This window comes from Podarcis tiliguerta (genome assembly GCF_965153285.1).
Source record: "Podarcis tiliguerta genome assembly, chromosome: 10".
Lineage (NCBI taxonomy): Eukaryota > Metazoa > Chordata > Lepidosauria > Squamata > Lacertidae > Podarcis > Podarcis tiliguerta.
This window is the reverse complement of record NC_139543.1, coordinates 54496052-54513757: the sequence shown is the minus strand read 5'-3', so window position 1 is coordinate 54513757 and position 17706 is coordinate 54496052. Positions and strand designations below refer to the sequence as shown.

The window sequence follows — 17706 nt, the reverse complement described above, 5'->3', positions numbered from 1 at the left end:
GTATGAGGTTATAATAATATTTTCATTTTCCACAAGTGAAGGAGAGTTTGGGACTTTCCGTATATCTTCCCCTTTCTATATGTTCTTTTTAATATCCAGTGCAAGCCTTTTCAGCAGGAAAGTTGACACTTCTGTGCTGTTGCCTTTATCTAGGAAATATATGAAACAATGCTTGTGTTTCTTATCCTAGTAGCATCAAACATCAGCTCATTTTCCAACAAGCTGTCCATTATTGGTATAAAACTGTATTTATAAAACTGATGGTATAAAACTGTATTTTGAGAGATGCCAGAAAGTCAAAGGGAAGATGCCTGCTGAATCTCTGCTGGAAGCATGTTTCACAGCATGGGACCAGTGACACCAAATGCTCAATTTCCAGTCGTGGCCAGCCAGGCCTCTGTAACTTGCAGAATTCCTCCAGATAACCTCCAGATGGTCCTTAAGGCATCCTAGACTCAAGTTGTTTAAGGCAAAATGACATCAAATGCACAGCCTGCCATGATGACACTATGTCATTTTCTGTCACTGCTTCTTCTTGGCTCCCAGATTCAAAGGATGTGATAACCAGGAACCTGGTCTTTATTCTCATCTTTCTTTCGCTTTGTTTGGATAAAGGTGATGGGAATAAGCAAGGGATTGTCTCTTCTGGTCTTCCAGGTCTAAGCTGTAAAAAGAGGGAGTATGCTTGTGTGGACAGAAAGGGCGTTATTTCTCTACTTATCCTTTCAACAAAGCTCAACTTCCATTCCAATGGTTTTCTTGAACCCATTCCACTGTCGCAATTTAATATCACCTATAACCCATGAAGCCTTAACTTACCAATAACCCTTGTAACTATAAGCATATTAAAAAGCCAGCCAAGTGCAGTTATAGTATTTAACAAATATATTAGTGTTTGTTTATGACTGTATTATGCAGTATACAAACTTTTGCGCTTACCTTAATGTAAGCACATTTTAAATGTAAATACACTTTGCTAACTCATTACTGTTAAATACCAAAAAGTTTATTTTACACTACTAAACCAAGAGGAAGCAGTTAGGTACCCTCTTGAAGCTCTTTTGCCAAATTGCCCTTGTACTTACTCCACCCCAGTTAAGCCTCACCGGTGCTATAACTGATGACTTTTGTTGAAGCTCCTGATTCTACCTCTACTGAAGGCAGCCCTGTTCTGGGAAGTTTTTAATGTTTGATGTTTTGTTGTGCTTTTAATTTTGTTGGGAGCCACCCAGAGTGGCTGGGGAAACCCAGCCAGATGGGCGGGATATAAAGAAATTATCATCATCATCATCATCTACTGACCTACTAAAGTGCAGATATCCCCCTGTCCTGTCCTGGACTCTTTTTCTGTCTCTCCAGACATCAGAGCCAGGCATTCTTAACTGCCTCTCACTTCTCCTTCTCCCCTTATCTCTTCAGCCTAAGCCCAGTAATTCATCTAACCCAGCACATCTTTGGCCACTTTGCTTGCCTTTCAGGTCTTCTTTCTTCTTCTTTGATGCTCTCTGCTGCCTCCTCCTTCTGGCTGTCCAGCACAGGTGCCAACCAGCCTGGACTGACCATCCCAACTAACTGCTGCTGACCAGTACCTGGCCATATATATGCTGCTTCTGTCCCCTCTAGTCCAGCCCCAGCCAATCACACTGTCTGACTAAATATTCTAAACCTGCAGCCACCACCCAGAACATGCCTGTCTTCTATCATTTTGCATACTGAGAGTTCTATCTCCAACTCCTCCTCAAGTGTCAGTTAAGGAGTCCCAGGGAAAGTTAAACCGACTTTCACCTGAGCAGGCAGAAGGCTTCCCCCATCAGATGCATTACAGTGTGTAATATCACAATACAAATGCTAGCATGCACTACACACTACCCTTTAAAAGACAGTTTAAACAAGCAGGATTTCTTCACAGCTCTCAAGGTTGCTTTTACAGTTCATGGGCCTTCATATCATTCCTGCTAGAATGCAAGGCCCCTTACAGATAAGATTTTCCCAGGAAAGAGGCAAGCCATACGGATTTCTGCATTGCATTCAAACCCACTGCATTTCCATTCTTCCTCAACCTCTGCTCTCGTAGGAAATAGTCTCAGGCAGTCTCACAGGAAGGAGCCCATATAAGTCCATAACTTATATGACTTCAGACTCCTCCGACCTCGGTGACTGAATACTCTGAGCATTGACTTTTGAAAGTTGTGATACCTTATACATCTTTTTAATAGATTTAGTGTTCTCATATGGCTAACACAGCAAGATGTATTTAAAAGGAGCTAGCCAAATAAGGGATAAACGTAACAAACAACATAGTAGTGTATCTTAATACAGAGATGCAAATTATGAAGTACGGTAGTGATCGCTGATCTTGTGTTGCTGTAAATGCAGGCAGACCGTAACTGTCTTATTCTTAGGGGGTCTTTTATTGTTGATGAGAAATGTGTAAGTTTGGGGGGAAAGTGGTAACAAGCCATTCTCTCTCACACACCCCATCAGCTTGGTGTAATTAATTAATTCATTCATGTCCTTGCAACTCTGGACTCTCTGTAATGTCTGAATTTTGGCTTTGTTTGGTCTAAAACAGCATAATAAAGAGAGTTAACAGAGTTTTATCTTTTCTTTTCCCTCCTGCTAATCCTGCTGTGAAAGAGTCTGGATGTGAAATGTCCAGCCTCATAAGTTTTTAAAGTGGCCTTTAGCCTAAGAATTTCTTCTCATAGATAATTTTCTTTTTTCTGGCTGGGCGAGTTAAGGAGGAAGGAAGAACAAGTAGCTCTACAAGAATTTGATATTCTTTTGGGTTTCAAAACAAAACAAAAATGTCATTCTTAGGGAAATAAATTAGTTTGAAGATGAGAGAGGAGCATTAAATTTGGAACATGACATTAAACGAAGTAGGGTCAAGGTACCCTTTCACTGAATTTAAAGAGCTCAGGCTGAACGCGGAGTGTAGAAATTGTTATCTTATAATTATATAAATAATACAGTTTCTGAAAGGTTTTTGAAACAAAGTATGAGATAAATAAAGTGATACTGGACAATCTTTTCCTATTCATAAGCCACATTTATAAATGCAAGGTAGTTCTTTCTTAGCAGAATGTATGAATGGTGGCCACAGTTCGCAATTATGGACTGCAATAACAAACGTTGCCATACTTTTGCAGAATTTGTGGTGGTTTGTTATGTTAGTTTTGTTGTTTTTTGGCCAGAAACGTAGGTGGCTGAGAGAGATTTGATGTAAAAAAGAAGAGAAAAACTTGGGTGGAGAGGTTCACAATAAAGAAACAGATAGGCAGTTTTGTTTGCTACAGTTGTGGGTTGTGCATCTTAAGATCACTTTGGCTCAAGAACCTGGTTTGGATCAGCGTGCAAAACAGAGTGCGATGGGAAGCAGGGTAGTACCTGCTCACCCACCAGATGGCACCTGTTCCTCTCCTTATGCTAGTTGGGTATAAAGTTGTGCAGGACCTACTTGCAAAAGAAAAAGAAAAAAAGAAAAAGAAAAGAAAAAGTCCATTGCAGCTAGTCCTGAACTGTGCTGGCAGTTTCAAGATTTTATGCAAACACCTCTGTGGTTCAGGCCTATGTATGATGACCTTCATTGCACTGAATATTGAATAATGTATATGATATCCAGTATGTGAGTGTCTGGGTTTGGAGGCAATACACCCGCAACTAGTAACTAGCTTCTACACATGTTAAAGCCTTGCCCAAACTGAGACACTGTGATGGTTTTTCGTTTCCTGTAAGTGATGGTACCTTTCTAAACTACTCATCCTTGCTCATTTTCCCCTTCTAGCTTAGGTAAAATCTATTTGCCAAATGGTGGTTCTTCACTTTGCAGTATTTAAGCTAATTAGAGGGACTTACTGACAGCAGCAATTATGCACTGTTAGGATCGCCTTGAAATACATCTGCTGCTAAATTAAGACTGGTTTTCAGAATGTTACATTCTAACTCTGCATTAAGCATGCATGCATTTCTTGTGTGGCACATATGTCTTAATGTATGTTGTGATTCCTGCAAGACTGATAATGTGCTATCACAGAGGGTCTGGAGGGACGGGAAAATAACCAAACTTTTGATGCTGTTTCTTTTCAACTGCAGACCCCGCAACTTGGAAACATGCAAGGCACCTTTCGAAAGGTTTCCTATTCACTTCTTTTCCTCCTACACAGAATCTGCATGCTTTTGTATTCTAGCCACATGCATACCATGCCACTTTTATTGCTGCCTGCTGTCCTTTATTTGCACATTTACACTCTGGCTGCTGTGCTGAATAGCTGTTGTTTTGCGGGGCCCGCTGGCTTAGTTTGCCGTTTTCTTCTTTCTGCCTCTGTGTCAAACTAGAATGCAATGTAGAAATCTTGACCTATTTTTTAAAAAAAGAAAATTGTGATAAAGTGCTTTGTCATAATAACCATCACTGGGTTTTTTTGGTTTTTTTTGTTACCAGATTGTACTTTTAAATCTATGGTAGCAAGAAGTCTGTTGGGAATAGCAAAACAAAGAGATGGATTTCAAATAAGTGCTTAAATAATAACAGGACGTGAAAGACTACATGGTGGCATAAATGCGGCCTGTGGCCCGCCAGATGTTGACTCCTGCCAGTCTTGGCCAGTGGGCAGATATTCTGAGATTTAGAGTCCAACAACCACTGGAGGGCCATAATTTATCTGTCCCTTGTTTAATGCAATGGACTTCTCATCGAAAGGACCCAGAAGGGCTTTCCTACTTGTTTTTAGTAAGGAATTAGAGGTCTGGTGGCTCTGCTGTCCTGCTTTCCCACTGGCTGTAGTAGCAAGGGCTCTACATCACAGTCCCTGGGGGCAGAGGTAGGCAGGAGAATGGTAGGAGAGGAGGAATTGTGTGCCCTCCCCGTGTTCCTCCCTGCCAGTTCTCTTCCCTGCTGGTACTGAGAAGGATGTTGCTGTAGTCTGCAGGGAAAGGGGTTCAGCACCTTGTGACCACATAGTAGAGAGTCCTTCCCACCTGCAAGGGTGCCTTTCACTCGACAGTGATCCTGAAACAGGTCCTTGGCCTTTGAACCAACTGCAGGCCATGACCAAAACCTGGCTGTCTCTCTAAGGTTAAATAACTTTAAAGTTGCATATCCAGAGTTGGAGACCTATCTTGCCAGTGTTCTTACCCTTACATCAGATTGACCTGAGCAATATAATACAATGTATGTTGCTGGTAGCCACAACTAGAATGTGTCTCTCGAGGACACATGTGCAATGCACTTTCTTTCCTGAAAGAGATGTCCTCAAACAAGCAATGGTACCTGCTACCTTAAGATTCTAGGAAGTGAAGTATCATAGGAAGCCAAGGGTAAGTCAGTATAGTGGGCAAAATTAGACATACTAGTTGATTTGAAAAGAGTGAAGTCCTTCGGTTTATGAATCGGACCTTCTTAGATATCTAGTTTTTGTTTTGGGAGTTTTCTTTTTTGAATGTCTCTCTTCATTTCACCTTTTCTCCCCAGGAAAGTTTATATGAAAGCTTCATTTTGCACATGTTGAAGGAAATTGCGAAAAATTTAGGAAGTTTTGGTGTGTATGATATGAACAGAGCATACCGGACAACAAATTAGTGTCCCCCCCCCCCACTCCACCACCAAACGTGTTGCTCTTGTATGACTAAGTGGCCCCACTTAAGCTACAGTTAGTCATGGCTAAAGCCCCATTTAAAACCATTTATTCTAATAGGAGTCTGATAAGATTGGGGCCATTGCAGATAATGGCATGTTGTACTTGTACGCCACATACACACTTGTTCAATCACTCTTATCACCACATGTGGGACTTTGGTCAACAAAGTGATAGTAATATATGATAAGGAGTATATGTTAGGCCCCAGTTTTTATCTTATTAGTATAAGAATTATAAACAGAAATGAAGACCTTAGTAAATATTGTGGCATTTGATTTCTGGCGAATTGCACTAAATTAGGGCTGCCATATGTCTGGATTTTCCAAGATATTACCAAGATTTCAAAGGCGGAATTGATGTCCAGGGGGGATTTCTGAAAGGTGGCGCTTTGTCCTGGATCTTAGACAAGTCAGTCGTAAAATGTGGTTTTTTGGCATTTTTGTAAAAAAATAAAATCTCAATAATTTTTGGGGTTTTCTAAAAGAAGCTCCACAACTTTCGGGGTGTCCTGGTTTTTCCTTTTCGAAATATGGCAACCCTACGCTAGGTTCATTTGACTAATGCTCCTTAAATGCTTGGGGTTTTTGTTTTTGTTTTCCATCACAAAGGTTGAGCATAGACAAACTCAATGGAGAAAATGTACTTGAAGCTGAAAAAGTTGGTTGTGTTGCTTCACTTCTTCTCTCATGCCATGACTGTCTCTTTCCAGGGGTTGATACTGAAGAATGGGGAAAGTTTCTGCACACCAAAAACAAGGTACATATTCTTGATTGTAAAGCCACAAAAGCACATAGGGATTTTGGTCTGTGCGTACATATGTGGCGGGGGGGGGGTATGCTGAGGAAAATGCATTCTGGTGGGCCCCCTCTTCCATTGGTGGGTTTAGCTGGCATTAGTGGCAGGCAGCAACAGTATTGCATGGCTGAAGGGTGCAGTTTTAATTCCCTACAATGTTCCAGAGTGGTGCTGTGTCACAGGCATTATGGGAAATAAAAGTGGCAGCTTGACGTGGCCTCCTGGTATTGCTCAAAGCACCAGCCAGGAGAAATAAATAAATAAAGGGAGTTCAGGGCAGGCATCAGTGGTGGGTCCTGTCAGGGTGCTAGTACCCTGGCAGCTGCCTGAGGATGTTGGGTGCTGATATTGAGGGTTTTTTCCCCTTTCCTTTTTAAAACTTCAGCTCTACTCGGACTTCGATGAAATTAGGCAAGAAATAGAAAGCGAAACCGAAAGGATTTCAGGAAATAATAAGGTGAGTGACTACGGTTGGCTCATCTTTTAAAAGAAGTAATTTCAACACAGAAACCACAGTTGGGAAATAATGATGTACAGTGGTGCCTCGCAAGACGAAAAGAATCCGTTCCGCGGGTCTTTTCGTCTTGCGGTTTTTTCGTCTTGCGAAGCAAGCCCATTGACGGATTAGCGCTATTAGCGCTATTGGCACTTTAAGGGCTAAAAACGGCTTTTTAAGGGTTGGGGGATTAGCGGTTTTGCTGCTAAAATGCTTTTAGCAGCTTAGCGATTCAGAAAAAGGGGTTTTGGACCAAAAAAAAACCTCAAAATTTTTCGTCAATTTTCGTCTTGCGAAGCAAGCCCATAGGGAAATTCGTCTTGTGAAGCGCCTCTGCAGACGGAAAACCCTTTTGTCTTGCAGGTTTTCCGTCTTGCGAGGCATTCGTCTTGCGGGGCACCACTGTACATTCTTCAGATTGGAATTATTTTGACACAGGATCTGGAGCCCACAATTGAGAAACAGTCATGCTATTGTTTTCTTAAGCCAAGTCACTTTTATCTAAGTTCTATGTTCCCAATCTACTACTGACGTTGCTCATAATCTCCAAGGATACAGCTCCTGTCAAATCTTCCCTGGTGGCTTTGCATCATTGTCCTAAGAGCATTGTCTTGTTCTGTGAACCAAGAGGAGTTAACTTGAGGCCTTCCAGGTGTTGCTGATCTACAATACCCATCATCCCTGACCCGGTGGGAGCCGTAGTTCAGCAACATCTGGAGGGCCAGATGTTAGCGGCCCATGAATGTTGTCTTCCGTACAAAAATCACTCTCATTTGTCAGGCACATTTAGGGACAAATAGCTGAAGCATGTAGACCAAGCAAAATTTCAGACATGGACACCTGAACTGAGCAAGATGCTAGATTATAAAGACAGGCGCCCAAATTACAAAAGCAACCTAGATTCAAAGGCTAATTTAGGTTCAGTGATGTCTTGTTTTCTGAAGATTACAATTAAGCATGTTCTGGAGAAATTATTCTTTGTTCCTTTTTCCATGGCTTTCTAGGGGATCAGCCCTGAACCAATTCATCTAAAGATTTTTTCCCCTAATGTTGTCAATCTGACTCTTGTAGATTTGCCAGGAATGACAAAGGTAAGGAGGTTTTTGTTGTTGTTGCTGTAGAGTTAACTGAAAGTTCTATCTTGTTGGGTTGGGGTTTTTTTTGCCAAGTGTGAAATGTATATGAGAGATCAATTAATACCTTGCAGCAGACATTTAAAAATGTTTCTCGCCAATATCCCCAGTTATCTCCCTTCCTTCCTCACACTATGTCCAGCAAACCCCACCACAACACTCTGCAATGGGCTCTCTCAGGTCCTTTGGCTTTCCTCCTTTGTTGTCCCTTGGCTGCCTCATCTTAACTGCAGCATCACAAGGCCTTTCTGGAATTATGAGAGTCAGTCAGCTACCTTTCTCTCCATATAATTCTCATGTTTTGGGGTTTCCTTCCTGGCTTTCTCTCTTCCTCTTAGGAGTGGCCTTTAGATGTTGTGCATTAGGAGACCTGTCTGCATATGCATCGCTCTTAATAGATGTGGTTAAAAGAAGGAAGGTCCACTTTCTTCTTCTTCTTCTCCTTCTCACACAGGTGCCTGTAGGTGATCAACCAAAGGATATTGAACTTCAGATCCGAGAACTAATCCTTAGATTCATTAGTAACCCAAATTCAATTATTCTGGCAGTCACTGCTGCCAACACGGACATGGCCACTTCTGAGGCCCTCAAAATAGCACGGGAAGTGGATCCAGATGGTAAGTGGAGGGGGGAAACCAGGTTTCAGCATGTCTGTTTTTTCTCTTTCTAGGAAACACACTTGTACAACACAGTTGCTGATGTAACTCAGGGATGGGGAACCTTTGGCCTTCCAGATATTGTTTGGCTCCAGCTCCCATCATCCCTGACTATTGGCCATGCTGGCTGGGATGGGAGCTGGAATTCAATATCTGGAGGACCACAGTTCCACCATCCCTGTAACGGTTACCCCTTAATTTACTGTATCTACTGCCTGTTCTTACAAATGTATTTGAAGAAGGGGTAATTTGCAATTGTAATTTGTGCAATTGAAATGGCAAGATGCTTTCAAAGAGTTTCCCGGTTGAAGTGCTTTCAGGCTTCCAAAGTGAAGTCATGTCCATTAATTTCAGTGGGTCTACCCCGAGTAAGACTAAAAATAGATACAACTCTACATGGGCTCCCAGAGAAGACCTTTCAGGCACCTTGGTCCTTTCTGGTTCTTTTTGCTGCTGCCCCATGCTGAGCTAAGCCAAAGTTTGGCTCATCTAAAGCTGGATTCCTTGCTAACCTTTGTCATGGATGTGTTTGCAGCCATGAGCTCCTCTGGGAGAAACAGCAAGCCAGCCATAGTCATAGCACAAACTCGCGAGAATGAGTAAATGAGTAATGGTGAATTTCTCTTCTCCTGCATAGCCGTGTTCACTGGTGCCTTTCCACATTTCCTTTTGTTTTTACTTTGGGTAGCTGTTTCCTAGGCTTGACAAAGTTAACCCATGACCAGCTTAATGTAAAATGACAGTTTTCCTGCCGCTCTGTTAGGGCGGCGCACCCTTGCTGTGATCACAAAGCTGGATCTCATGGATGCTGGCACTGATGCTATGGACGTACTTATGGGAAGAGTGATCCCTGTTAAACTCGGCATCATTGGTGTGGTGAATAGGTGAGTAGCATCAGAATGTGGTCCTTCCGTTACAAAGCAGTGCTTTACTTTCCCGTGTTTTTGTGCCCTGTGGGGAGAGGGTTGAGGCCGTTGCAATTACTGGGCTCAAATCATTCTTGGATGTTTCTAAGACTAGTATGATGGGAAGGCCTAGGAGAATTGTGGCCTCCTACGCCGGTAGGAGCAGTTCAGACCAGTTTATTTGGGGGGTTACCTTACTCCACTTTGCCCATTTGACCGCGTTGATCTGCAGTACAAGCGCCAACATAGCATTGTAAGAAATGTATCTTCTAGGGTGATAATCACCCACACTTTGGAACTGCCTGCCTATTGAAATCGTTCACAGATGCCTTTGCAGTGCTCTTTTCAACGACTGCTTTGTTCAGGCATTCCTATCCAGACATGTAGCAGCTGACATGGGCTTTGATCTTGTTTTTTAACAATTGCTTTCAATTACACTTTGGTTTTTAAAGTTTTAACTTGGTCTTTTGTTGATAATTTCAGTGTTTTATTTTTGTGTAAATTGCTTAGAGGTTTTTTTGTTTTTTTGCAAGTGACCAGTTTATAAATTTTGTTAGATAAATAAATATGATGCCAACTGATTTAGGATAGTGTCATGGCATAATGTCACTGTTCCTTCTAAGTCAGAAGAACATGTTAACTAGATCTTGGCAACAGAAAAAGAAAATGAAATGGTATCTAAATGAAACATGATTAATTTTCTGTCTCATTTTTAGGAGTCAGTTAGATATTAACAATAAGAAGAGTGTTGCTGATTCAATTCGTGATGAGTATGGTTTTCTCCAGAAGAAGTACCCCTCTCTAGCCAACCGGAATGGAACAAAGTACCTTGCTAGGACACTCAATAGGTACAAGGAACTGCTTTGATCCTAGTTTAGATTTTTCTCCAGTTAGAATTGTTTTGACTTGTTCTGGCCCAACCCAGTTGCGTACAGCTTTTTTGCACTTGGCTGGTGAAGCCGGTATTTAAGGGACAAGTGACGATAACATCCTGATATTTTCAGTTCTTTTGCAGTTTTGAGTCTTGCACGTGGAGGCCATGAATGGAAAGCTGGCAGTTATTTGGGAGGGATTGGATGATTTGGTGTGCATGGCCAGTTTCATCTGATTCTTCCCTGTGCTCTTTCAGGATGCCAAACGTAGAATGGATGAGTGACTGTTTTCATTGAGAGGGATGTATGGGGTTGTTATATGTTAAACCTCAGACTTGGGGTTGAATCCAACCAAGTCATTGCATGAGTTCAATGGCTTCTGCAAACAAAAAGGATCTCTCCATCCTGTGCCACCCGCCCCCTCCCCCAGATCTGCTCCAGAGTGTTGGGAGAACCCCCAGAGCAGATATCGGGAGGGTGCTGGAGGTGGGATGTGGCGTGGGGAGTTCCATTGAGCTCATGGAAATTGTTGCACTTTTGCAATAACTTAGTTACATACAACCTTTTGTTTACAGTACTGAATTTTGGATTGTGCTCTCCATCATACTGGCAGTATGTGGTGTACAAAGTACTATATTTTAAGGTAATTGCCACTGCTAACTTTACAGCAGTGGTACACCTGTAAGATAAATTTTGCCTCCCTTATTGTCTTTGAACCACATCATTTGTGGTTGTTGTCTGAAGAAGATCTTTAACTGATACATTTTTTTAGTCTGCGAAAGATTGCGGATAGGATTAGAAGATGACGTTTTATCTGCGTACAGATGCTTTATTAATTACCGCTTATGTCTTGAAGAATAAGAGAGAAAGAAAGTGATGAACAGTTAAAATCTCCTGAGGTTGTTGGTAGTGCTGGTTCCATTTGCCCTAAACCACACCTCACTTCAACCTGACATCCACAGACAGCTCATATTAGGTTCTTGGGGGAGCTGATTTAAATTTGGAAAGAGGGAGCTGGTTAAATACCTTCTCGCAAACTGCTGCTTTCCCTATGCTCAGTGAGCCATATGAGCTGAAAACAAACACATGCAGAAGATCACCATCCCAGGTCTCCGAAATAAAGTTGAGTTTGGCCCTAAGTGAAATAAAAAATTATTTAACAATGGAAACTTTGATTTATAATGAGTCATTGGTCCAATTAGCTCAGTATTGTCTACACTGATTGGCAGTGTTTCATTCAGACTGGGTACATTCCCAGTTCTCCCTAGAGATGCTGGGGATTGAAACAGACCTTCTGCATGCAAGGCAGATTCTCTGCCACTGAGCTATCGCCCTTGCCTCCTACTCTGTAAGGTTTGACCCCCCCCCCAAAATAATAATATGTATGTTAGTTTTGTATAGTTTTCTGTTGAATGGCAGTGGCATAGAATCGGGATGGCTTTTAGACTGGTGAAATATTAGGCATTTAAACCCATAGTAAGCTACCGCTGGGAGAATGGCCCACTTGCTTAAAAGAAAATGATGGTTGCTTAATAACTGAAATGTGTTCATGAAAAACTGAGTGGATTGTATGTTTTGAGCAGTTTTCCTTAAAGTGTTGCATTTTCAAATTCTGTTTTTAGGTTGCTTATGCATCACATCAGGGATTGCTTGCCAGAACTGAAAACTAGAATCAATGTTCTAGCTGCTCAGTATCAATCTCTGCTGAACGGCTACGGGGAGCCTGTAGATGACAAGAGTGCCACATTACTGCAGCTGATTACCAAATTTGCCACCGAATATTGCAACACCATTGAAGGGACAGCAAAGTACATCGAGACTTCAGAACTGTAAGCACAACTTCTATTTTGGAGTGAAGTTGACATGGATGGCAGATTGTTTAGAAACATTGCAATTAAACTGAAATTTGCTACATTTTTATGAATCCAGTGAGCTCAAGTATAGGCAACATTATTTGGCTTCCCTATTTTCCTCCCTGTTGTCTCAGTGACTGTTTTTTCATTCTTCAGGTGCGGTGGAGCTAGGATTTGCTACATTTTCCATGAAACCTTTGGGCGTACCTTAGAATCTGTTGATCCACTAGGTGGCCTTAACACCATCGACATATTGACAGCCATTAGAAATGCTACTGTAGGTATTATCCTTCTTTAACTTTCTGTATAAGATGCAGTATCACTTTGCTGACCTGCACTCTCTATGCACTGGGTGGCGTTTCAGTGCTTGTAGAGTATACAGCTTAGTGTTGTCTTGGGAACGGGTACAGCACCTTGGGGAATCTAAATTATTACAACAGAATAAAAATGAATCTGTTTCCTTTTGGCTTGGCTAGGGTCCCCGTCCGGCCCTGTTTGTGCCTGAAGTTTCATTTGAGCTCCTAGTAAAGAGGCAAATCAAACGATTGGAAGAGCCCAGCTTGCGTTGTGTGGAGCTTGTTCACGAGGAAATGCAGAGGATTATCCAGCATTGTAGCAATTACAGTACACAGGTAAAAGAAGGAGCTAATTTGCAAAAGTGTGTGTCTCGCAGAATGTGAAAATATCCCAGAAGAAACATACGATGATGATGATTTATATGGGTGGCATATAAATAATTTTATTATTTACATACAGCCCATTTCACTGGGTTGCCCCAGCTACTTTGGGCAGCTTGCAGCAAAATACAAAATCAACATAAAACATTAAAAACTTCCTTATACAGGGCTGCCTTCAGACGTCTTCTAAAAACCATCGTTGTTTATCTGTTTGGCATCTGATGGGAGGGTGTTCCACTAGGATGCATTATTTGGACAGTGCCTTTTGAGAGAACTCTTCTGCTTGGAAGATGGAGTTGACAACTTTAAACTGAAAACTGCCAGAGTACTAATGTGGACTCGCATAGGGTTGTGTGTATACATATGCATTCTTGTGTTATATTGGGGTGGGCAAGTGAATGTGGTCCCCCAGGCTTCTCTGTGCAGCACAAGCCACACCTCTCACTTGCCCTGCCATGCAGCCTCATCTAATGAACGTTTCCTTGAACTGTGATCATGTGAACTTGGTTTGTGTGATCTATGATTAATTCAGTTAGATAGTTCGTTGCTTTTCAGAAGTCAAACTCTTTCGTTTTTTCGTTTGTATCCAGGAATTGTTGCGTTTTCCGAAGCTCCACGATGCCATCGTTGAGGTTGTGACTAGTCTTTTGCGTCGAAGGCTACCAGTTACAAATGAAATGGTAATCTATTGTGGAGCTTGCTGTGTGCAGTGGCACGTTCCTTTTAATGGAGAGTATTGGTGAAAATTCTGTATTCCACTGTGGGCCTAGTTAGACTGATGCGTAAAGAATAATTCTGGGGTTTAGAATAATAGATTTGCAGCTGAATACTCCTCATTGCTAAGTTGTAAGCTCCCCTCTGGTCTTAATTTTAATTTATTTTTTCCTACTTCTTCCCCTTGCTGTGCATGGGGACAAAAGGGGGATTTGTCTGTGTCCCAAGAAGTTGCAAAAACGTGTGTTTTTTTTACTGGCTGCTCTCAGAGGTATCCTGCTGTGAAACTGTGATGCCAAAAGGTTTTTTGTGGTTCCTCAAAATGTATCCATTTAAAAACAGTGTTGGGTTTTTTTGTTTAACCTGACCGTTCCATGGGTCTCCTGCCAAAAGGTTTTTGTGATCTCCTGCAAAGATAATTTCCATTGTAGGAAAAATGGCCACTCCCACTTTTAAAGTTTGGCTACACCCAGTTTGACATGTGACCTCCAGAGGGCCAGAAAAAGACTAGCCATTGCTGATGTGATACATTAAGGCAGTAACTTCAGGAGACACATGGTTAAATGCAATCACCAACCTGCTACCTTCCAGAGGTTTGTGTCTGCAACTCTCATCAACCCTTGCCAGCATGACATGATAGGCCAACAGGTTGGCAAAGGCTGGTGTAAAATGATTTGCCCTTGGCAAATCTTAGGATCTGTCTTTGTGGTCATCCTATGTTAGTGCTGTGTGACTGAACTGCTGCTGAGATCAATTCTAGGTTATTTGTCATGAACTCTTCCCTAACAGTCACTTCAATGGGCAAAATTCTAAACTTTTAATTATATTCTTTCTCATAGGTTCACAATTTGGTAGCCATTGAGTTGGCCTATATCAACACTAAGCATCCAGATTTTGCAGATGCCTGTGGACTAATAAACAACAACATAGAGGTAAGGAAAGAAAGTCTCTCCATTAATTACAAATGGGTCTGCCATTGCGTGCACAGATAGTTCTGTTTTGCAAACTGTGATCTTACTGGAATTACCAGATTTTCCCATCAGCTGCTTTGTATGAATAAAGATTCTAAAGGTGATATCAAACATTGGTCAAACTCCAGATAGATCCATTGAAATCAGTGGACATCGCCTGCACTTCTGTCTTCCATGAGTATTGCAACTTAAAATAAAAATAATGATCTTGCCTGGGTTGGGCCACAGACCCATATAGCATGGCAGTGTCTCTCAGAGGACAGCAATATAATTATAAAAGCTTATAAGGTGGGTCTGTGACTGCAACATTTAGCAATCAGTGGTCATCTGGCTTTGAACAGAAGGGTTTTCTTATATCTGCAGTCAGAATGGATGTGTGCAGACATGGATGTGTGGTATTCTGAATGAAAAGTCAGCTGGTTCTTTGTCCTTGTGTGGCAAAAGAATTCCCCTTCCCCTTTTTTCTTCTACCTTGGTTTTAGAGTCTTACCTCATGTTACGTCCGCTTCATGTTACGTTCTTTCAGGTTACGTCCCACGGCGACCCGGAAGTACCGGAAAGGGTTACTTCAGGGTTTTGCCGCTCACGCATGCGCAGACGCACAAAATGACGCCATATGTATGCGCAGAAGCGGCGAATCGCAATCTGCGTGTGCGCCGCTGCGGGTTGCGTTCTTTTCATGTTGCAAACGGATCCTGTTCGCAACCAGAAGTACCACTGTACATTGCTTGCGTCTCATTTGGAAGTTTGCTGATAGGAGTTATTCTTAGGGAACATTACCCGGTAGCTTTTTCTGCCCCCTCTTTGTATATGTCTGCCAGTGTCATTACGTGAGTGTAAATGAGGGGAGATCCTGCTCAACCACTGCTAGGAATTCCAAATAGCTGTGTCTGGAAAGAGAGGACACCCCAGCTTTCCTTTTTATGTGGCATGAGCATATTGAATGTTTTCTATGCTTTTTCTTTCAAAGGAGCAAAGGCGGAACAGGTCAGCCAGAGAGATGCCTTCTGCTGGGTCACGAGACAAGGTGAGTTGTTTGGCTTGATATACTTCATGGAATTTGGAAGCGGTGCTTAAGATCAAGTCAGTCGTAATGTTACCACAGTAATTAACAAAAGCTCCATTTATTCATGGGAGTCTGGAGTTGTTGGGCGGTTCTGTTCCAAAAATTCAAGTGCATGCAGTCTTCTGAAATTTCAGCCACCAAGAGGGATCAAGGAGGCTCAGTTAAAATAATCCGACAAGCAATGCTGATGTCATTTTCTGCCCTTCTTGCTTCTTTAGTCCACTAAGCCTCCTGGTGTTTTGGCACCACCCACCCAGGAGCCCTCTACTGCTGGTTCTGCCGAGGTTGATGGCAAGGTCTGTCTTTGTTTCTTCCTCTAAGCACTGCATGCTGAAATCATTTTGTGGTGCACTCTGGTAGTGGTTGGACATGATTCTCATAAGCATAAGTATTTTTGTCCAGATTTTGCCTGTCCCAGATCATGTGTTGCCAGCTGACAAAGTTGGCTAGTTAATTTAATTACGTTAAGGTAGTAGGTTTCAAGTTATATCTTGGGGAGCCTTGGAGCTTTCTTTCCATTACTGCTCTGTCCCTGTTGTGGGCAGCTTCAGGAGGCTGTTGGGTGTGTGTTCTTAGGGCATTGTTCTTCCGTGTTGGATCACCAGGTTGTTGGACCACACTCCCATCCATCAGAGCCAGGGGTCAGGGATGAAGGGAGTTGGTAGCCCTGCAACACCTGGAGATGCAAGGTTGAATAGCACTGTTCTGGGCAAAGCTCTGATTTTGCAGCTGTAAGCTGCATCTGTGACAATCAAAAGTTCTGCTTGAGCTGACTCTTGTGCCCTAAGATACCTATTCCCAAATCTCTTGCAACACCCACTTTAACCTTAAATATTTGAGCTGCCAGTCTTTTGTATGAAGCTTGAAAATGTGATGATTTAAAAAGTCTGTTAGGTTTATTCTGGTGCATATCAGGATACAAGATTGCACATTTACCAGCCAGCCTGCCACAGCTCCTTCACCCTGAGCGTGTCCAGCTGAAATGCTGCAAGTAGGGGATTGATAAATTAGGAAAATTGATGTGCAGAAATAATCCATATTCCAAACCAAACCAAACCATTTAACATCATTCATATTTTGGGCATTAAGCCACTGTACCAGTGAAGACCATATATGTATCAAAGGTCTCAGAGGAGTCTGCATGTGCAAGAGATTGGGGATAGGCCTTTGGACACATTCCCATCCCATAAACACCATTTTAACCTTCACGTGTTCACATGAATGACTGGAGAGGGCTTAGAACAAAACTGGGATGCTCTGAGTTTTGCCATTTGTTCTGTTCAGTGGGAAAAGCCCACTTAATGAGGATGAGAGATTTTCTTAGTTGGGCTGGGGAACCTGCGGCTCTTCGGATGTTGGAGATGGTGGGAGCTGTAGTCCAACAACATTTGGAGGGCCAAAGGTTAGCTATCCTGGTTCAAAGCCATTCAACCTACCTAGGCTCACCAAAGGAGCAGATAAGAGTTCACATAATCTAGTAGCCTTCCCCCAGTCGAAGAACATGATAGCGTAAGTTTCTCTTGCCTCTGACAGAAACATTGGTCCAGATCAGACAATTGTTCCCATAGCTAAATATAACTGTGTGGCTTAATACAGTGAAGCTGGCACTCAAGGAAAGCTGAAAGAGGGGCTCTCAGCCTCAACACTCTTTCTGCACCTCATGGTTTATGATCCAGGAGTGATAATTCAAACTGAACCTCTTGAATTATTGGGGCATATCAAAACACCAAATGACCATTTTTTAAAACATCCGCCCATCTCTTTGATGCTTCCTCTCATCCTTATGTGCTCTGATGTAAACTCAGTCTTGATTATAATCAGTTGCTACAGCCTATCATCTTTCTCATGTACTTAATAAAGTTTACCTGTAGTTCTCTTGCTGAATACCTAGGTATGTTTGCATGTCAACCTGAGTGATGAAACAGAACC

The 17706-nt window shown here is 42.2% G+C and overlaps 2 protein-coding genes across 7 annotated transcripts in view; one reads left to right on the top strand and one right to left on the bottom strand.

Annotated features, from left to right (window-relative positions):
- Nucleotides 1–1572, bottom strand: part of DHX58 (DExH-box helicase 58) — a 33904-nt gene extending 32332 nt beyond the window's left edge. Inside the window, exon 1 of one of the 2 annotated variants that reach the window (XM_083401479.1) lies at nt 1472–1572. The gene's annotated coding sequence lies outside the window, so the exon portion shown is untranslated. Of the gene's footprint in view, nt 1–1302 lie in introns of both variants that reach the window. The other variant, XM_083401477.1, reaches the window with a different exon arrangement.
- DNM1L (dynamin 1 like) overlaps nt 1–17706 on the top strand; it is a 38489-nt gene that overhangs the window by 12946 nt on the left and 7837 nt on the right. For 2 of the 5 annotated variants that reach the window (XR_014502541.1, XM_083401469.1), the window contains exons 3-16: nt 4096–4134; nt 6349–6395; nt 6820–6891; nt 7935–8021; nt 8518–8680; nt 9483–9603; nt 10341–10472; nt 12119–12325; nt 12506–12626; nt 12826–12981; nt 13617–13706; nt 14580–14672; nt 15682–15738; nt 15996–16073. Coding sequence is in view for 4 of the 5 variants with exons in the window: in XM_083401469.1 (XP_083257595.1) it covers nt 4096–4134; nt 6349–6395; nt 6820–6891; nt 7935–8021; nt 8518–8680; nt 9483–9603; nt 10341–10472; nt 12119–12325; nt 12506–12626; nt 12826–12981; nt 13617–13706; nt 14580–14672; nt 15682–15738; nt 15996–16073 (1463 nt within the window). In the remaining variant the exon portion in view is untranslated. The remainder of the gene's footprint in view (nt 1–4095; nt 4135–6348; nt 6396–6819; nt 6892–7934; nt 8022–8517; nt 8681–9482; nt 9604–10340; nt 10473–12118; nt 12326–12505; nt 12627–12825; nt 12982–13616; nt 13707–14579; nt 14673–15681; nt 15739–15995; nt 16074–17706) is intronic. The other 3 variants (XM_083401470.1, XM_083401471.1, XM_083401472.1) reach the window with 3 other exon arrangements.